This window comes from Nematostella vectensis, chromosome 6 (genome assembly GCF_932526225.1).
Source record: "Nematostella vectensis chromosome 6, jaNemVect1.1, whole genome shotgun sequence".
Lineage (NCBI taxonomy): Eukaryota > Metazoa > Cnidaria > Anthozoa > Actiniaria > Edwardsiidae > Nematostella > Nematostella vectensis.
The window spans coordinates 4,284,346-4,304,056 of record NC_064039.1 but is presented as its reverse complement, the minus strand read 5'-3'; the positions used below and the strand labels follow the sequence as shown (position 1 = coordinate 4,304,056).

Sequence of the window (19,711 nt, the reverse complement as noted above, 5' to 3'; positions counted from 1 at the left end):
TAACCAGGATCCCAGGCTGTTTTAGTCGGTTACGTCGCGCACAGCTCGCTGAGATGAAAATATCGCGGGGTCTTTTGTCTTTTTCCTGAAATAAACAACTGACCATACGTCCAAACCCAGAGCTGTTTGAAGCGTAAACGTACATTTTTGGAAACACTATTGGAAGGGATTCACGTGATATATGTCTCCCAAAAATCTCGATCTCTCATTATGAGCAGAGAGACCTGTAGAACAGCGCTGGGGTTGTTGATAAAGTCAGACATTAAAATCCCCTCTTTCCTCCACCAACCCACTTACAATAAGTAAGTAGTGAACATTTATGTCTAGCCGAATATGACTGCCTTTTATAAGAGACTAATAATGCCTATACGGAGGAATGAAGATATTGAGCATCTATTCGGTTTTTATTTTAATTTTTTTTCTTGTTTTCTTATCGCAGAGCGACAGTGAATTCAAATTTTATGTTGGTAAAACACGAACTACAGCACATGTCCTCGTCATTTTTAGGTCGCGCGCAACACCGTCATTAAAAAAAAAATAGCCGCGAAGCTTTAATAACGAAATATCCATCTCATTTAAATAAACTAGACGCATGAAAAGTACGGCATTTGTTTTATACGTCGTTCATTGACCGTTCTTTTCATGTGTGGGCAGCTTAACCAGCATTTAAATGTCATTAAACTACGTTATACAATTGAAACGGCACATAAAAAGAACGGCGTCTAAATTCAACCTGGTCCACAGGCGTTCGGCACGGGCTGGTATGGCGTGCAGAACGCAAGACTGATCTAATTTGATTTAGACGCCGTTCTTTTCATGTACGTAACACCATCTATTTGAAACGGCACATGAAAAGAGAGGCGTTTAACTTAGGCCTTATTTGTTTATTACCAAGAAAATGTCTAACAGCATTGGTACACTATTATTTTCATGCTCTTCCAGTGACAACCTTGTCTAATAGCATAGCTCTACTCAAACGATTAAACGGGTCTATTGTTGTTGAATTTTCCCACTTGCATATATTTCTTGTCGCTGTCCTCTAGGCCTAGCAAGCAGTGTCATTTCCACTCCCTTCACCCTTCTTCAGTGCGCGTGCGCCAACACTAATATAATAAACACCTTGTGTTCACCACAATGGCGAGTAGAATGACTTGTGAGCCGAACTGTAAGGTTGTCCTGTTGCTGTCTTTCTATCTCTGGTTTTCTAACTTTTCTGCTTTTCTCTCATCTGCTAGAATGACTGCTGTGACATGTTTAAGCTGAGATCAGTCTGATCCGTCTGACCATTGTTACTTCCATGGTGTCTAATCTTCATTATACACGCTTTACCACTTAGCAATATGCTCACGAAAGTCGCTCGGAAATCCTTATTCATACATGCGTAGACTATTGGGTTACACACCGAGTTACAGTAATGCATCCACTTGGTCACAACAATAGCTTCCAACCCGATGCACTCGGGACAAAATCCATACACTAGATTTAGTATGAAGAACGGACCCCAGCTCACGACAAAAGCACCCATAACAACCGCTAAGGTCTTTGCCGCGCGAATCTCAGAAGCCAAGAGAAAGTTCCGAACCCCTCCGTTTACCATAAGTGCGATTTGCCTTGCTTGATAACGCGCGGTCTGAAAGATCATCTTGTAACTCAGACACATCGTAAATAGCGGAATAAGAAAGCAGCTTATGACGATTATCAACTCGTAGTTAGGTGACGGCCAAAACCAGAGAATATACTTGAGCAAAGCCATACCGAAGGCGAACAGCCAAATTCCAAAGATAATGACAGTGGCCTTTTTTGGAGTCATTGTTGTGTGGTAGCTTAAAGGGAAAGTTATACACAAATAGCGCTCTATGGAGATTGCTGACAAGTTTATAATAGATGCTACACCACACATGATATCCATGCAGGTCCACATCTTCATTAAGTTCAAACTAAATACCCAGTCCGGACCAGTCAGCAAGTAGGCACCCCAGATAGGCATAGAGAACGATGCGATCAAAATGTCCGCCGCAGCTAAAGACACCACAAAGAAGTTCGTCACTGTTCGTAATTTGCGCACGGCACGGAACGCCAGCATGACTAAAATGTTTCCAAACATTGACATAATAAAGATTAGAACCAGAAAAAAGAATGACAAAGCACCGATGTATCTACGGTACACTAGAGCAGGTTTTATGACGTCTGTGGCGTTGCTGGTGTTCATAGGAGCCATGGTGTTGGTCCTCACCCCTTACGCGATGAATGGAGGCGTCTTTGCTTCTCTGACCAATCTCGCTCTTCAAATCTACTTGCGTTTTGTGTCAGCCTTCAGTTTAGCGTCTTTAGGGGAGACTTCCCACTCCAAGACTTATCAAAACTTAATCTTGAAAATAAAGAATATAAAACAGATCAGGAGTCATCGACATGTCAATTCAGTTTTCTAATGTGCAGACTTTGGCTACACAGCCAATGCGATCAATTGAATAGCTATTTTTTGCCCATAGGTGAACAGATCTACCTGGTAGTCTGGCTACACTTGGAGTTTTAGGAATAAAGTGACTTATTCGACCCTTTAATTTTGGATAATAGCCGTGGGAGCTTCATCTGACAGCCATCTGTAGTGGCCTTAAATTACCTTCACGTTTAATAAGGTGCACTTCGCCTGAAATAGAATCTTGATTATTTTATTTTCTGCTCTTATTCATATTGAATGCAATTATGTTAATTGCTATTGGCATTTTCTCCTTTCAAACAAGATTTGGAAGTCGATAGAAGTTGATAAATTGAAATCATTATTACAAGATTGTAATCCGCTTACAACTTAATCACTGTTTTCTACCACAACTCAATATTGACCAAACAAAAATAGATTGTCATCTACATTGACTCGCGGAAAGGGGAGAAGCAATTCAACAAAAAAGTAGCTTACTTCAAGGTCGTGTTACGCAACCGGAAAAAAATGTGAGAACAAAACAAAAAGAAAAGAACAAATGATAAAACAAATAAATGATTTAAAGAACAAATTATCAAGCAATCAAATAAATAAACAAAAGAACAAATGATTAAATAATTAATAATCAAAGCATTAATAACAGAAACAATAACCAAAGGAAGAAAGTAATGATAATAAAATATAGGATCAATTGGAAGATCACAAAAATGAATTATTCTCCAAAAAATATGGGATCAGAAAAAGTGGAGAAGTTGACTTTTAAAGGAATGAAAAAATGTAGGAATAAGAGATTTAAAAATAAAAAAAAGCTAATATAAGTTTGTCCGCGCAAAAAGATTATCATCCCTCAATCAATCGATATAGAGACGTCAGATAAACCCATCATGTTCGTATTTTATTTAATTTTGCTTCTAAATATAGCCATATGTGATTAATTCAATGCTAATCTAAAAATGCCTTGGGTCCCAGCGTTTAAAATATTTGGGAGAATAATCAAGGACTTGCTCTTATTCCCGTAGCGACCAAACTTTAATTACGAATATGTGACTACAGCGTGGTTTTAATTGAAAGTTGAAGCAAGAAATATACTTAATTGTAAGTATTGATATCGTGTTGAAATTATATTGTACCGTTTGACCTTTTTTTTGGATTCTGTTCTTTATCTTATTTCTATGGTAACAATTGACTCATTGTTCGAGATAAAAACTGACACTTTTTTTCTATTATTTTTAAATGGGAATGGTTGGTAGAGAATGTTCAGAATGGCCTTTATTTCATTCCGGAATGGGAACGGGATAAACGAACGCGCACTTTTTCTATTCTATCATTCTCATTCCGGAATCACGAGTAAAAAACGCCCCAAGTCTGCTAAAAATAGTTGAGCATTCAATTGATTGGTCTCTATTGAGAAATTTATGTATCGAAAATCAGCAGGGCATCTACACTTAATAAGATAACCATGAGGCAACGCGTGCTAAGGACACGCGAATTCGTGCGGTGTGAATAGTAAAGAATGGTGAAGTTATTGGACAATGATAAGTGATTTAAAAAGTTAGGTTTAAAAGAGCGTATCGCCTAAATACAAAAAGCCGTAATTGTGATCATAGAAGGAGTCACACACTGAAATTCTAAATCTTTCGGGTATAAATGCCGCAAATATTGATCTGCCGAAGAAAAAGAAATAGCATTCGCTGTAGCCCAAAATTAGAATTGATAAAGATGCTATGCTATGGGTGGCTAAGTCTAGATTCTTCTCCAGCCCGTTAATGTTACTAAGAATTGTTTATCCTATTCTTTTCGGAACGGAAAAAGGAAAATCTCCAAATTCGTTGATAAGCAAAACAAGACTATTTTTTGGTATTGATTATCCAAATCACTCTTATCCCTAATTGAATAAATAGTATGGAAGGTTTTTGTGAATAATTACATTCATATACCTTCCACACAAAAAGCCTTTAAGTGAACTTTTATCTTCAAACCATACTCACAAGAATACCCCCTTTACATCCATAGTATACCCCTTAGGCTACAGAAAACCACATCTCATTTACACGATGTAGTCTTCCAACTTAGGAAAACATATCAATTTGTCGTTGATCCGCCACCATTTAACCACGTCTCGCGATATAACGAAGAGTTTCCTAAAGTTTGCTTTTATCGCATTTGGTTTGTGATCCAACGAGCTACTGATTTCTCGTGATAGGCATTTTAATCTGTTGAGTTTGTGCGTCGGCTTTGGACAGGTTCGAATGGGTTTAGGAAGAGAGACAGTCAGCAGTTCTTAGACTACTCAAGGTATTCTTAGAACCACAAGAGACCCGCTTGACGAACAGATGTGCCATCGCAAACCTACATACAGCGACAAAGGAAATTAATACTTATTTTCCTTGTGACACTTCCCCTTTCTCTCTGTTCGAAAGGCGGATTCACCCTTGTACGGAAATCCCACTCCTCCAAATGTTGGGCGCATGCTGCGCTCATTCATAAACAAAAAGTGAAGGTGAAAGAAGCCCTCGCGTCAAAAATCTCAAATGTCGTGATACTGCATCCAAAAAGCGCAATTAACGTCAAACTTCCCCCCTTTTAAATTCGCAGCACTATAGAATATTATTATAATCACAACCATCGGTTGACCTGATAGAAAATGTCACGGAAGCGACGTGACAAAAACATTGCATTCACTTGTGTTTATTTACCAGTGTTGAAATACCGACCAACGTAGACCGACATAAATCGCCAGCATTTCAATCCAGAGACGAATCCCGTTTAGCAAGCAAAATTTGAACATTTTAACACTGTGCCATTGTCACTCCTAGTTAAATCTACTGTTTATACGTCCAATACCCCCTAACCCCCCACACCCCACCCCCCCCCCGCCCCCCCAAAAAAAAAAAAAAAAAAAAAACTGCGGCACTGCGTAAAAATTCTAGCGCAGAAAAAGTCATGGATCGTCTCTAGTATCGTGAACTCTATACCATCTAGAACCCCATTCACGAGCTTGATCAAAGCCCATTATATGGTGTCGCCAGTTTGTCTCGTTTGTCCCTAGCTAGGATCCGTGCAATTTTCTGAAACTTTTTTTGCACATGTGGTATAGCCAGAAAGCGCGCGCGTTGTTAATTTGCAGCTGTTTGCGCGCACATGCTTCTTTGTCAATCAATTATGACCGGCGGTAACTTTTTCTCTTCTACAAAATCGAAAAAGGTACATTAATTGCATGGGAAAGATCAGGTCTCTTTACCTCTATGGGCTAAAGGTCTCAGAAGGTCTCCTCTCAGCTGGGCCTATCTTGTCGTTAATAGCGCATTTAGTGGCCGTATCATCTCGATATCATTCGAACTGACGAATACCTCGATACTTAGCAGTTTTTATGTTGGTATCCAAGTACAAGTTCACTGGCGAAAAGACCACGCATTGTAGAATACAATTTGCTTGACGTCGGTTGTAATGACACCCATACACGTTGTAACATCAACGACGCGTTAAAAGGTATACACCGGGCGCCTATTGATGCCGAAAGCTATCCTTGAGGGCTAACTACGCATAGCCATGGAATTGACCAATTAGAAGTGTCCAATAAGGAACTGCTATAATAGCTTTATCTACAATCACTAGGGATGTAGCGAGTTCAAGGAGCAGTTCGCTAATGTTCCCCACTATTACTGCAAAACAGGTTTTCCATCTTGTCTGCCGTTAATTGGGTGGTATACGTGCTTCTCGATTTATATCTTCTATTTCTTTGCTGAGAAAGTAATGACTTTACGTTAAGTCTTGTCAAAACTTTTCTTGGAAGGCACACAGCATTTATATGTATTACACGAATGGGCGTTACGCTATTTAAGAGTAATCAAATGTTTATTGTTCTTAGCTAGGATGTCTCCTTTTATCGTTACCAAGAATATAATGAGCTAGCTGGGGGTTTTGGCTTAGGGCTTAGGGCTGTGCAGTTTTGATGCGTTGATACAATAATCGGATACAGTATTTAACTCGAATGAAGCCTCCTTAATTGTATGTTCCGTATTCTTAGGGTTTGTTTTCTGGTGGTTTGTTTCTATTTATTCTATTTATTGTCTAAGTTTCCCTTTTTTTAAACCATTAATCACCAAGAAATTAATAATCATTATCTCCATCTAAAGCTTTGTACCCTACATTAACGTTTTAAGATTTATCCCTTTCTTAGAAATCTCACTTCAACTGCATAATTTACGTAGCATCTCTTCCTTGAAGTTAAGCATTTAAAAGAAATATTTCTATGTAATTCTGTATCATTCTGTATCATGGCCATCTCTAAAAACTGAACACCGAAATACAAAGAAATTTCTCTAAATGACTTACTAATATTTTCATATCACATTCCAACAAAGAAATCGCCATTTGAAATTATGGTAAGCTGTAAAACGACCACGGCATATTGGTGGAGAGAAAAGACTTGACGTGTTATTATCAGAAAACGAATTCCCAATTTGTGGATATGTAGGATTTTATTGTCTATTTGTGAAATCGATCCTGTAAAAACAAGCATGCATTAACCAGCATTGCTGACCACAAGACAGAGGAAAATTGGCGAACTCCCTGCCAACACCTCCCAACGTGGTGTAAGAACAACACAAGCGCTGCTGTTGTAGGGCCGTAGCAGAAGGTAGGGCAAAGGAGGCACGTGCCCCCCCCCCTTACCCCCTACCCCTAAGGCAATGACCGATAGTGGCGTGGCTGTGCCCCAATATTTTCGTGTCCAATGGGAATTAAGCCCTGCGCGTGCCAGCATCGGTTGGAAAGAAAGACAGGCTATAAGCAACTTGCGCTTATGTTTGAATGATGTCGCGGTTGGTTCACCAACATTTTATTGTTTTGGGAACTACCGAGCGATCAACGAGCGATATTTGATATTTGCACTATTTTCACAGGCCTTTTGAATTATTGTAGACTTGCTCGAACTGGCGTTGGCTTACAGTAAAGTTCGCTGTGGATTGGTTACCTTTGACAAATAAGATATTTAATTTATTTCAAGAATAATGGCTTCGCGAACATTTTAGTAGTTAAAACTACTCCTTCTCGCGTAACCATGGAAACCTACAGTGTCTCAGACTCACTGAGTAGTAGCTATAATTAGACTTGATAGAAAGACACCGTTTTCTATAAAAGAATGGCAGAGTTGTGCAGAAATAGCTTTGTAGTATTAACACTGTGATATTTGTCTACAGTCAAGTGGACAGAAGTTAGGCACCAGGCCCGTACCAAGGATTTTTCTTGGGGGGGGGGGGGGGGGGGCGAAATCCGAAAAAGAGGACCTAATTTTTACGGGGATGGGGAGCTCTCTGAACACCCCGAAAAAACAAAAAAATGATTTTTTAATACCTTTGCAGTATCGCCACGCGATGTTTATTGTCGGATTTGGCTCCATACCACACTGATCTAGCTTATGCATCATAAAAAGAAATAGCACATCTATTGCAAAGCGAAAGTGGTCCTTCGGCCGTTGTGGGGGGGGGGGGGGGGGGGTGCGTTCGCAGCCCCCCCCCCCCCCCCTGGGTACGGGCCTGGGCACCTTGGAACTTTTTCTTGTGATTAAGCTTACTAGACAGCGGTGATTTTCAGTATAACTATCAACTATTCGACTATTCGATACATGTTGCTGTGTGCTAAAAGCTGTGATTAAGTTTTTTCATTGCTCTTTTTCTTTTCATGGTGTTGGCTTCCAGAGATAACACCCCACAAAAACAAATGAGTCGAATCCCGGTGCGATTTACAATAACACGTTTGGTGAGCCTTGGAACCCCAATCAATGAATCTACAATTTCATGGGGGACTGCGCTGAGCGCGTTTGCGTTTTCTCATTGACTGATTGAGAAGTCTAGAAGTGAATAACCGACAGATATTTGGTATTATTAAGGATATTTTGCAGTAATTGGGATCATAAAGTATGAAAGATAATGCGCCTGTCTGGATAGAGGGTTTCTTCCTAAACAGAGTGGTGTTCTATTTTGAAACACTTTCCATCCACGAACGTACTCTGGACTTATATTTTATTATTTTTCCATGACTATACATAAAGTGAGCTCAAGATCTGTCTCAGACAGAAATGGTAACTATTTTCCTCCCCAGTTTGAACAATCGTTCATGAAACTTGAAAACATTTGGCAGTTACTAGATTTCGTAAGAGATTCGTGCGAGGCAAAAGAAACCGAATTATCACTTTGTTGCTTTTAGAGTTCGGTATTGCTGCAAGTTTAACGCGGTTGTAACACCACGCCAAACACGTCCAATACTAGCTAGGAAGTACACCCCCTCTCCCCTCCATACAGTTAACAACTGATCGCTATCTCAGAGAAAAATGTAATAATCTCGAGCTAATAGCATACCTGAGACCAACCTGCTCAATTGATGAAAATCCTTTTGTTAGGCAAATAGGCCGCACAAATCTCGCGACTCATTCAAAGGACTTGTACTGGTTTTAACTTGTAAAGTGTGCATCCATTGTGTCTCAGGGCTCTGCGCCGGAAGCAAGATTATTCAGATAAAGCGCGCTGAGATTTATTGGAAATGAAAGCAGGTTATAGGCTAGCTGAGATAGGTACAGTCTTTCATTTTCCACAAAAAGATCAGCGATTACTTTCCGCCTATTGAAGGTTTGCTGGTTTCTAACACACGGCGCGATGATTACAGAGAACCCCTCGGGCATTTACCTAAAAATACCTCCCCCTCCCCTCAGAACTACGATTTCGACTCAATTTTCTAAAATTATCCCAAATTTGGTTATGTTCAAAGTAAACTCTTATGTGTAATACATGGTCCCAGTTGGGTTTTATCCAGGCAATATTAAGAACGGCCCACAAACGAGAAATATGGTATTTTTTTATCTCTCTAACTCCAAACTTATCCGCTTTGTGGTAAGAGCTCCCCGCACTAGTTAGCAACAGATAATTTTATCCATACTGAAAAGAAAAAGAATAACTCTATCTTTCTCAGTTTGACATATTGTTTTAGATTGTAGTCTATTGGCGACAAGAATTTTCCATTATGACAAAAACACACGAACGCAAATAAAAGACGATAACACTTATTAAAGATATATAAGTGAAGGGTGTGTGTTGTTAGCTTTCACATCACAAATACTCGACCGTCTTATCTTGAGAAATGCTTGGCGTCTTACCTTTTGAATACTACTACTTCTTGCTAATTTGAAGTCGTCTGCATGATTGTGCGAGACAGATTCTTTTCCACGGTTCGCGACTGTCAGTAGGGACTTATATATAAGTGTTCGAGAGATGACAAGAAATGCTAATGTGCCCAGGTGGTGCTGTTATTTTATCGTAATCTGCTAACAACGCGTGAATATATTAATGTCGCGCAAGGCTATTTTTATCTGCAAAATGTTTTGGTGAGTGAGACGCATGTTGGGCTGTGATTGGTGTCAGAATGTGGGATTCTGCGCACCAGATAGCACGAGTCAGCTATAATATGACACCATGAATGGAATCAAAATACCTTGTTTCCGCATTCTGAAATTAGATATTTAAAATCACTAATAATCATCCTAGAAGTGTATTGTGAATGTAATAATAATATTTAGGTTATATACAACGTAATAACAGGCAAAACAATCTTGTTCCCGTTCACCGCCAGGCCCCGCTGCGAACGCGAGCCCAATCAATACTCTTTTTCTCGAATATTCCTTGCGATTAAACTTAAATGTTATAGCTTGGAGGCGTTAGGGAAAAAGGCGGGTTTGAGCTGTGATAGTCATCGATGGGAGCCTTAATAGAGGGTTACTTTCGTGTGATTACGGTGAAAGCCTTACTGGACCCTCGAGCGCGCTGTCTGCTGTAATGACGATCTTGAAAAAGCATGAGGCCATTATGAGCAGTAAACATGAATCTGTTGCTTCCTCAAGCAGGGTACGACACCCAATGAGGCCCTGATTCGCATTACTTTTTATTGCGTTGAAAAAAATTAACTTAGGAGTTTGTGTACATTATTGAAATTAACCCCTCGGGCTGTTTGCCGTTACGTCGTTGCTGTGGTGAATCCTGATTATCACGCTCTGCATAGAACAAAGAAAGAGTTTGATAAACTCGAGGAGGCTTTCTCTACAGAAGTCAAAGCCTTTGTAATGTCCCATATTAAGAAACTGTTATCTGAATTAAGGGCTGCAACAAAAACTGCATCTCTTAATGGAAGTAGTCTGTTTTGGTTCGTGTCGGCGAGCCCCCTACCGCTTTCACAATTGCGTGAATCATGTTTGGAAACATTTGGGGTAATTTACAAAGGGAAGTAATAAGGATTTATCATATTTCTAAAAGAGGCACTCAGCTAAGGCCGACTTTGTTGTAAATAAGCTTGTGGAATGATTCATGAAGTTTGATACATCGGGCAACTTGGCCAAGCTGATCACTTCAGGGATCTTTCTTATTAAAAGAGGCTTAATGAGGATGTATCAGGCGCGTCTATTCATTTGGTTTTCAAAGTTTTTACATATCCATCCATGTTTTGTGCATTAATTATCTAATGTTCAGTTAATTGTTACGAGGCAATCAATAAAATTTAGTATACACACCACATACAATGTATTGTGACAATGCATCATAATATAGTAATCATCTACGAAATATTAAAGAAAAGTTGATAAGCGGACATAATAGTTATTCGTATAATTCTACATATATAATTCTAGGAAGAAAAGGAAAATTTCATCTTTTGCATGGAAAAGGAAAATCTCATTTTTTGCATGAAACATTTTATTTTTGAATTTTATCATATTGCGATATTGGTTATGATGACGATGACGATGACGATGACGATGACGATGACGATGACGATGACGATGACGATGACGATGATGATGATGATGATGACTACTGATGATTATGATTATGACAATGGTGCTGGTGGTGATAGTGAGGACGGCAGGTATGTTTGTGGGTAACAACTCTGATAATACATTAATGAGATCATTTGCTTTTCTTCAGAAAGTAAAAAAGCCCTAGTTGAAAAAAACCTGTTATTGTTTTATATAGGAAGACATATTACTTTGAGACATCTCGAAAATTATATAAATTTTACTTCATTCAACAAACCCATTCGAAAATACAACATTGGACAAATGGCACTTAAAGAAAAGTCTTGATGTGCGCATTTTAACTCTTTTTTCTTAATTTTCACATGATTAAACAAAACAGGTAGGGCTAACAATTTTCAATGTTATAGGATACTTTTGAGGGTGTTGCCTCATGGCATTTTGTAGCATTAGCTATTAGCTAGATCACGATTTTCGTCAGATGTTTAATTAAACCGCTATATGGTAGGCGTAGATCGCCAATAGATCATGGTTTATCTCAGAACGTGACGTTTTTATAAACAACTCATAGGGACTTAAGCTTAACACCGCCTAGCAATTAAAGGCTGTTTCATTTAGTTGTTTGTTCAACAGATATAAGTAAAATCCTTAATTATAGACCTTAAAGAAAAGCCTGAGGTTTTTTGGTGGTATTTTTGCGCCTTTGTTTTTGTTTCACAATCGTACGTCGGTGGTTACTCCCTCCCATAAGGCACTTTTCGGTAATAAAGATTATTACTATAACCCCTTGAAATTAAGGGAAAGTATATAAATAAGTACATCGGGTCAGGAGAGATCGCATAGAAACTTCCCTCTTTTTTTCCCTTGAAAAAAAAAGTAAAAGGAATTTAATGTCAAGGTTCAAATGATCAAGGACAAGAATGTTAAGATTTTGAAATCAACAAAAAACGTAACATCCTGTATAAGCTCAAAATAAGAGAGATGTTAGGATGATGTTAACATAACATTGGCATGCCTACAAAAATTCCTCACTGATAATATTTTCATGCCGTTACTATTTTTTCCTGGGAAATAAAACTTCACTTCACATTTAAACTTACTTTTGTCATCTCTATTCTGATCATATAATACACTAGGTGTTTTCTTGCGAGTTTCGTAAATTATAAACATTGTTGTATAAAATCTCTCGTTTTTCACTTTTGAAAGCTAGAAAAGGTCTTTGACTTTCATTCACCTTCTTTGTTTTGTTTAAAAATGCGACTTTTTTTCTCTGCTGTAAATCGACATTTTGCGAATAATTTTGCAAACAATTTTAACCAATTTATTTGAGGGTTCTAGTTAAAGTGTTATATGGCTTTTACATGACGTCATTTAGAATCAGGGACGCACACCCCATAATGCATAACATGATTAAACATATAGGAAACACTGTAATATTAACATAGTGATCGTAAAGCGGTAATGGATTAAAGGACACACGCCAAGGGATGATACGAGCTATTTAAACACTTTTAGTTGAAATCTGAGACAAGGAAGTAGGAGAGGATACGTGAGAGAGGGTATAATACTTTATCTGGGAACATGATCGAATTTGGAAACTAGCACGCACACGTTAAAAGGCCCTTGTAGACTTAGATAATTGGTTGTGTTGGTGCCATATCCATTGAATCAAACTTGCAAACGTGCTTGGCAATCTATCAGACGATCATATCAGAGATGGCAAAGCTGGCCTGTTTTGGAAAGGGGGACTCTAGACACAACATATTTGCACCATTATCGATAGTCCCCTTGGCCTAGCTACTGGCAGTGTTAAACGTCCTCTAAATGGGTATATAGGACAAACCCTCCCCTTAACTTTCACCATATCCACCATTTTTTCATAGCTCTGTCCCTTGGCCTTATTACTTACAATATAGGACCACCCCAGAACTTTTCACCATATCCATTCTTTCTCATAGCTCTGTCCCTTGGTTTGGGTACTTGCAGTATAGGACAGTATTACTGTCACAAAGTACGGTCCAAATTATGGCCGTATTACGGACACTGAACTACAGTTCCGAGGGTGTCCGTTATAGCTAAAGAAATCGGCGGTATCGAGGTATTTCGGAAACGATTGCAAGTTAAGATATTATATGTCAGGCAGTTATGAAGAAATAAAAATAGTGATAGAAAACGAATTTTTTTAAGCCATTGGTTTCACTGCGCAGAAAATCTGCAATTCAATGCCGAGGAAACGTCTAGACCACTACCTAAATTTTGCGCGCCTTGTTACCGCGATGATATGACGCTTGCTCGTCGCCCTTTTAAGCATGTGCAGAAGCAAGTAAGCGATCAGTCTATTTCACGCGCCCGGATTAAAGCACTCTCGGCTCACTTCCTAGTCATCTTCCTAAACCCAGCACTCCTAATGAGTTCGAGTTTTGTTATGACTTGAGTTGCGCCTACCTGCAACGAATATGAATGAAACTTCTTTTTATTCACATAATAGAAGGTACTTTTTTGGATAGAGCCAAGAAGGAAGAAACGCTAGATCACATAGATTTTGCTCTGCAAAGTATTTAAAAGTTTAAGAGTCCTTGTCGTTAACACCTTTGTTATTGTTATTGTCAACCGAGATTGGAAGAAAAATATGACAAGAAACATCAAAATAACCATCTGAAAATAAAGTCTAATGCGTTTTTATTCAAGTTTATTAAAAAAATCAAAACAGCTAGTTCAGATCAGTCGATGGAAATGGATGCTTTCTTTCTCTTGTTACTTTGTCAGAATTACAAAATGGCGGTTGATAGAGATTTCTTGATGGCTTTGAAAAGGGCGAAACTATACTCTGACATATGTACTAGTGGAATGCCATATTCTGAAAGACCATATAAATGCTCCTTTGAAGTGTTCAAATTTTTGTTAAATAATAGTTTGGTTAAATTTGGATGTAGAATAGAATCAAGACCGAGGCAAAATGACCGATCAAACATTTTTCTCAAAGATTTGAGACCCCTATGATCTATGGTCTATCTCTCTCGTGCAGGCACGGAAATGCCCCCGAAAAAAAGGATTTTTTTATGCTTTTTGCAGTATTGCCATGGGATGTTTATTGTCGGATTTTGCTACATACCAGAGTGATCTAGCTTATGCTTTATAGTTTTGCCTACAAATAGCACGTGTATTGAGAACCGAAAGAGGACCTTCGGCCGTTGTGTGTGTGTGGGGGGGGGGGGGGGGGGGTGCGGTCGCACCCCCTGCACCCCCTTGGGTACGGGTCTGAAATGTGACATGGCGATAGACGAAATCGACCACAAATTTAAAAAACTTGTGAGTTTGATGGTGTTTCCACACAGACATAACAGATTCTACCGGTATCTGATCTCCTGGATTAGCGTGACGGGCCCCCCCCCCCCCTCCCCACCACACCCCTTTTTTTAGAAAAGTGTCTTACGATAAATTGATAATGTAGGATTTTTTTGCGATTAAAAGATATGTACATCTGCCAGCCATCAATTATTTGTTAGCTATTTTAAAGACAGAAAGAACTGAGACGCCAAGAGGGCGTGTCTGTCGTGGTTTATCGTGATGACCGAGTACGAAAATAAAAAATGACATGGGCGTGGTCAATATCTTAGAAAATTCAATTAATTCAAAATTAGTGATTTGTATTTTACAAACTTGAAGCAAATAAATGTTACTGTTACTAGTTACTGTACCACTCTCTGTACTAGCTATAGTTGCTGTACTACTCTCCTGTACTTGCCATAACATGCCTGCTGCAGGTTTATCTCTTGTTTGACGCCACAAAACCCAGTGTACCGGCTTGTGCAAGACCGCATTGAGGCTACTACCCATAGCTACCAGTTAAGAACGCGCACTGGCAATCACATCAAACCTTTTGCGACCAATAGATTTGGCAACTTTGTCACAAACAAACACGCGCTGGCCTTGGCTATCTGACTGCCCATACTACCTTTATATTTATTATATTGTATCAATTAATCATTATTTATTATATTTGATATTGGAATCCTGTAATTTAGCTTTTAAGGCTACGAGAGGACTAATAAACGAGTATCATTATTATTATAGTCACTGTACTCTCTGTACTAGCCATAGTTGTACTACCCTCTGTACTAGCTATAGTAACTCTTTTACTCTCTGTTCTAGCTATAGTTTCTGTATTACTCTCTGTTCTAGCTATAGTTTCTGTATTACTCTCTGTTCTAGCTATAGTTTCCGTATTACTCTCTGTACTAGCTATAGTTACTCTACTACTCTCTGTACTAGCTATAGTTACTGTGCTACTCTCTGTACTAGCTATAGTTTACTACTCTCTGTACTAGCTATAGTTTCTCTACTACTCTCTGTACTAGCTATAGTTTCTCTACTACTCTTTGTACCTTTGGCACACTCATCCGTTGTGAAGTGTTAGGGAAGAAGTCAAAGCAACATTTTTACCTTTAAAGATCTTTAAAGCTTACTGCATTTTATTTTAACTTTACAGGTGTTGTAACTAGCGCTTACTGCATTTTCTTTAACTTTACTGGTATTGATGATTCATTTCCCTTTTACAGATCTGTGACAGGGCTGTGCTCACGTACCTTTAGTGTACACAGAAAAAAAAGCGATGTCTCATCACAAAAGCAGCTATTAATATTGATCTCTAGTCCGTCTTTCTTTCCCGTCTGGGAGAGTATAGCAGTCAAGAAACTTTTGAAATTCCCGAAAGGATACAAATGTCAAACGGGGCAGATAACACTAGAGGAAATGACAAACGCTGGGATAAATAGCGGTCTACAGGACGTAAATAAATAGCGATCTACAGGACGTAAGATCGAGTCATCTCCTGTATCATTTCTGATCAAGAAAGCATAATTAGGGAAAGTTTGGTATTACACTTCCCGTGTTTTCTGTTTTAATTACAGCATTTTTACGCACCCTTTCCCAGTGCGTCGCTTGTGGTTGTTTTTGCCAACTCGCTGGATATCATCGCTTAGAAGATTTGCAAATACAGTGAATACACTACTTGAATACCCGGGAAGCGCTCTTTTGATCTGATCGACATTTATGCATCATTTTACTCGATGCATGTTTAATGATGTTACACGCGTCGTTTTGCAACATTTTTTTTTCGCGAAACGAAAAAACGATTCCCGTGTAACATGGTCTTCCGCCTCGTTTTTTACGCAACATTTTGGTTTGCAACATGTTTCAGGATTTTGAATCAGGATCAAAAATGACGAATTATGAAAAAATCGATCCGTGTAACATCACGTCGTCGTTTTTTGTGCAACAAATCGCACAACCATCTTGTTTTGGGCATGCAAACGAGGTCGTGTCAACAAAATGTGGGCACGCAGAGCCTGGGCTCTAGAATTTTGTTGAAAAACGATCCGTGTAACATATACCCCGAAAATGGTGGCGTCATTTTGTTGTTCGAAAAAACGATGTTGCAAAACGAGGTGTGTAACATCACCTTAGTTTATGTATTTACTTTTCAGAATATTTGAGTCGCTTTAATTAGCCAAGCGGTAATAACTGTGTACTACATAAAATAGAGTTCTATTATGGTAAATTAAATAAGCTACCATAATTATATCAATATGTATAAACAAAAGGAAGTAAAAAAAGTGTCGACCAACCTTTGTTATTGTTTATCATTATGTAAAAATACAACGGTTTATTCGTAAAATAGCCACCTATGGATGAAGTCAGATTCGTAAAATCGTAAAATATCCTGCGCAAATATTTTTTTGTGAAACACCTCAACTGCGACATCGTAATTTATATGAAAAGTAACTTTAAAAAGTAAATTCTCTCTCACTTAAAGACTCACACAAACTTATGTTGCTTCAAGTGATAAAGTAAATGTTTCGAATCCACAGTATAAAGTCATTCTCCCATCCCATTCATTCGCCGACTAACCGTCTCACCGTTTAGAATGGCTACCTTGTGACCGTCGTCTACGGTTTTCTCAACATATTATCAGGACACAGAACTACCTGAAGAAGAATCCTGAGTCTTCATAGTTCTCTCTGGTTGTCCGTACATGATGTATCAAAAGTTTCAACACTTTCACGCATGCGCATTTACATGCGTGAACAGATGCGCTACTGATTATGCAGCCTCACGTTATTCATTCCATATTGGAGAGCGACTTGCACTAACAGATCACGTGATTTTTTGGGCGGAAAACTAGCGCGCCTCAGCTTTTGGCGGCAAAATAAACGAAAAGCAATTTATTCAGTGCTTACGCCAGCCAAAAAGTTTCTTTGTCAGAATGGGCTTATTTTCTTTAAAGATTTTATTTTTACTTCGTTCTGTGGCGTGACGGCTTGAATTTGCCGCTCAACAAGTTATGTGATCAGTTATTGAAAGTCGCCTATCATGCGATTCAGAATCTTTACTGACGTAAGGGCATTTAACCGTCGGCACTGATTTTTTTCTTCTAGAAGAGACAATATCTTATTCGAAGATTGTTGAAAAATCGTTCTATTTCCATTTTGTATTTTTGTCGAATAATGATAATGACATTTTAGATCTAGGATAAGTGGTGAAAAGCGTGATTTGCTCTACGCTCCGCTATGATTGCTTCCACGAACACAAGCGGCCGCATAACGTCTAAACTCCTTCATTGATAAATCTTCAATTATACACAAGATAGACATCAAATTATGTTTAGCTTGTGCTTCCCTTTATTTTGTTTACCCGAAAAAACTTTAATAGGAACTTTCGGAGGTGCGTCTTATCTGATCTCTCGTTCGGTTTTCGACACATTGAGTGTCTCATGTTCTGCCCACTTATTCCGTCTTCCTCATTCGCCCCCTTCTTCTCTCCTACCTCTTTCTCTTTCCATCCTCTTCCGCTTATCACCTGCCCTCCCCCCTCTTTTAACCTCTTTTCTCTACCCTTTCACACTTCATTGCCGTAACGCCTATGGGGCCAGGGGGGGGGGGGGGGGGGGGGTGGTGGTGGTGGAGGGGTGCTATCAACTCATTTTTTTTTAATTATAAGGAATGTCCATTAGGAGCTTGGCTGCCCCTTAGATCCCCCCCCCCCCCCCCAGTTTTTCGATGTCTGTTACGGCCCTGCACTTACCAGCACTTACTCCATCTCCCCCCTCTAACCTAACTCTCCTCTCCACCCTTTTTCTCTTTCTAGCATTTTCTTTAGTATTTGGGACTAAAATAATCAAGAAAGCATGAAAGCGTAGAGAAATTAGATACTTATGACAATTACTTTGCGAGGTACGGAAATATCACGTTATTTTATCTCTCAAAGCCATTTGGCACCGTACTTTGCTGTGATTATCTGTTCTTTAGAAGAAGAAAAAGCAGCACACTTTTGCCTTTGCCAATAAACGTCTTGTTTTTGTGCTCAATGACATAACTATCAAGGCTAAAAATGGCAGGCCGCCTAATTCTTGGAAATGAATCTTGACGTTAAAGGAAATAAAGAGAGACGAGATGAAGAGCTGACTTCAAAATGAAGGTAATTTAAAAATCACGGTTTTCCTTTAATGATAAGAAACCAGAGAGACACCTAAGAGTGCATTAGTTATAGGTCAAGCATCGCAAAGTAAAAGTATTACACTTTTAATTGGTATGGATGGAAATTTTCTAAAACACAGCTATCTGTAAGTTTGATGCATATAGTAATGTTATTTTAATTGGTCTGTTGTTCTAGGTCGTTTGGTTTTTTAGTTGTTATATAATATATTTATATACATTGAATACGTTAATGGAACGATAAGTCTCGCACAGTACCCTTTTTATGGCGAAAAAGTTATATAAAGGCAAACCCATCGCGCAGCTTCGCTGCGTGCTCGCGCCACATAAAGGGGTTGAGATTTTCCTGCGTAAATGTTTCTTATACTGTCAAAACCTAACTGGTCCCCCTACCCCTAATCTATGCTACAATTAATGTTGCTTAACATTTGTTTCTAGCTTTTCTCTTTTCCCTGTCTTTTTTTAAATCAAAGCCGACTTTTAATTTCTTACTAAAAATTCGACTCGTTTGCATAGAGATCGAGAAATTTTGGAAATGGTCATGGTTTTGATTATTCAAAAACTGTGACGATACGTACCTCGCGTTGAAGGTGTTATCATACTTCTACTGCTTAAAAGAAGAATAACCCTGTAAAAAAAAAAACTCACATCTCAACGGAGTGCCCAATCATGGTAAGAGTTTGAGTCTCGAGACTTCTGCCTTATTTTACTAAAAATCTTGCACATCAATTGATAACGATCCAAATTTTCCCTCAGCTGCTTTTATAAATGTGTGATAGCTAATGGCAAATCGCTTTTTTTCCGATATGATCACTCACCGCATGAGGAGTTTTAAATTTTTGGTTTAGATACATTAAACACGACATTTTGTTACTGGAGTGACATTTTTGACTTTATAGGTTTGTAATTAAGTTGCATAAGATCTTATTATACCTTCAGGTAAAAAAAAGAATAATGTGATCCCTTTACTTTGTCGCTGTTGACGAT

The 19,711-nt window shown here is 38.7% G+C and overlaps 1 protein-coding gene across 2 annotated transcripts; it reads right to left on the bottom strand.

The window, feature by feature from the left end:
• Positions 1 to 389: 389 nt before the first annotated feature.
• On the bottom strand, positions 390 to 19,482 carry LOC5506695 (octopamine receptor). Of its 2 annotated transcripts, none has more exons than XM_048728550.1 (2): positions 19,303 to 19,482; positions 390 to 2,368 (listed from the first exon to the last, which is right to left on the bottom strand). In XM_048728550.1, exon 2 carries the CDS (start codon positions 2,216 to 2,218, stop codon positions 1,232 to 1,234), a length of 987 nt encoding a protein of 328 aa, XP_048584507.1. In that variant the 5' UTR covers positions 2,219 to 2,368; positions 19,303 to 19,482; the 3' UTR covers positions 390 to 1,231. The 2 variants fall into 2 exon arrangements, with proteins under 2 accessions (XP_048584507.1, XP_032231031.1); XM_032375140.2 differs by lacking the exon at positions 19,303 to 19,482 and adding an exon at positions 5,679 to 7,047.
• Positions 19,483 to 19,711: the final 229 nt, after the last annotated feature.

Excerpts from the sequence above, each read along its gene's own strand:
- LOC5506695 (XM_048728550.1), bottom strand. The coding sequence starts at position 2,218 with ATGGCTCCTATGAACACCAGCAACGCCACAGACGTCATAAAACCTGCT.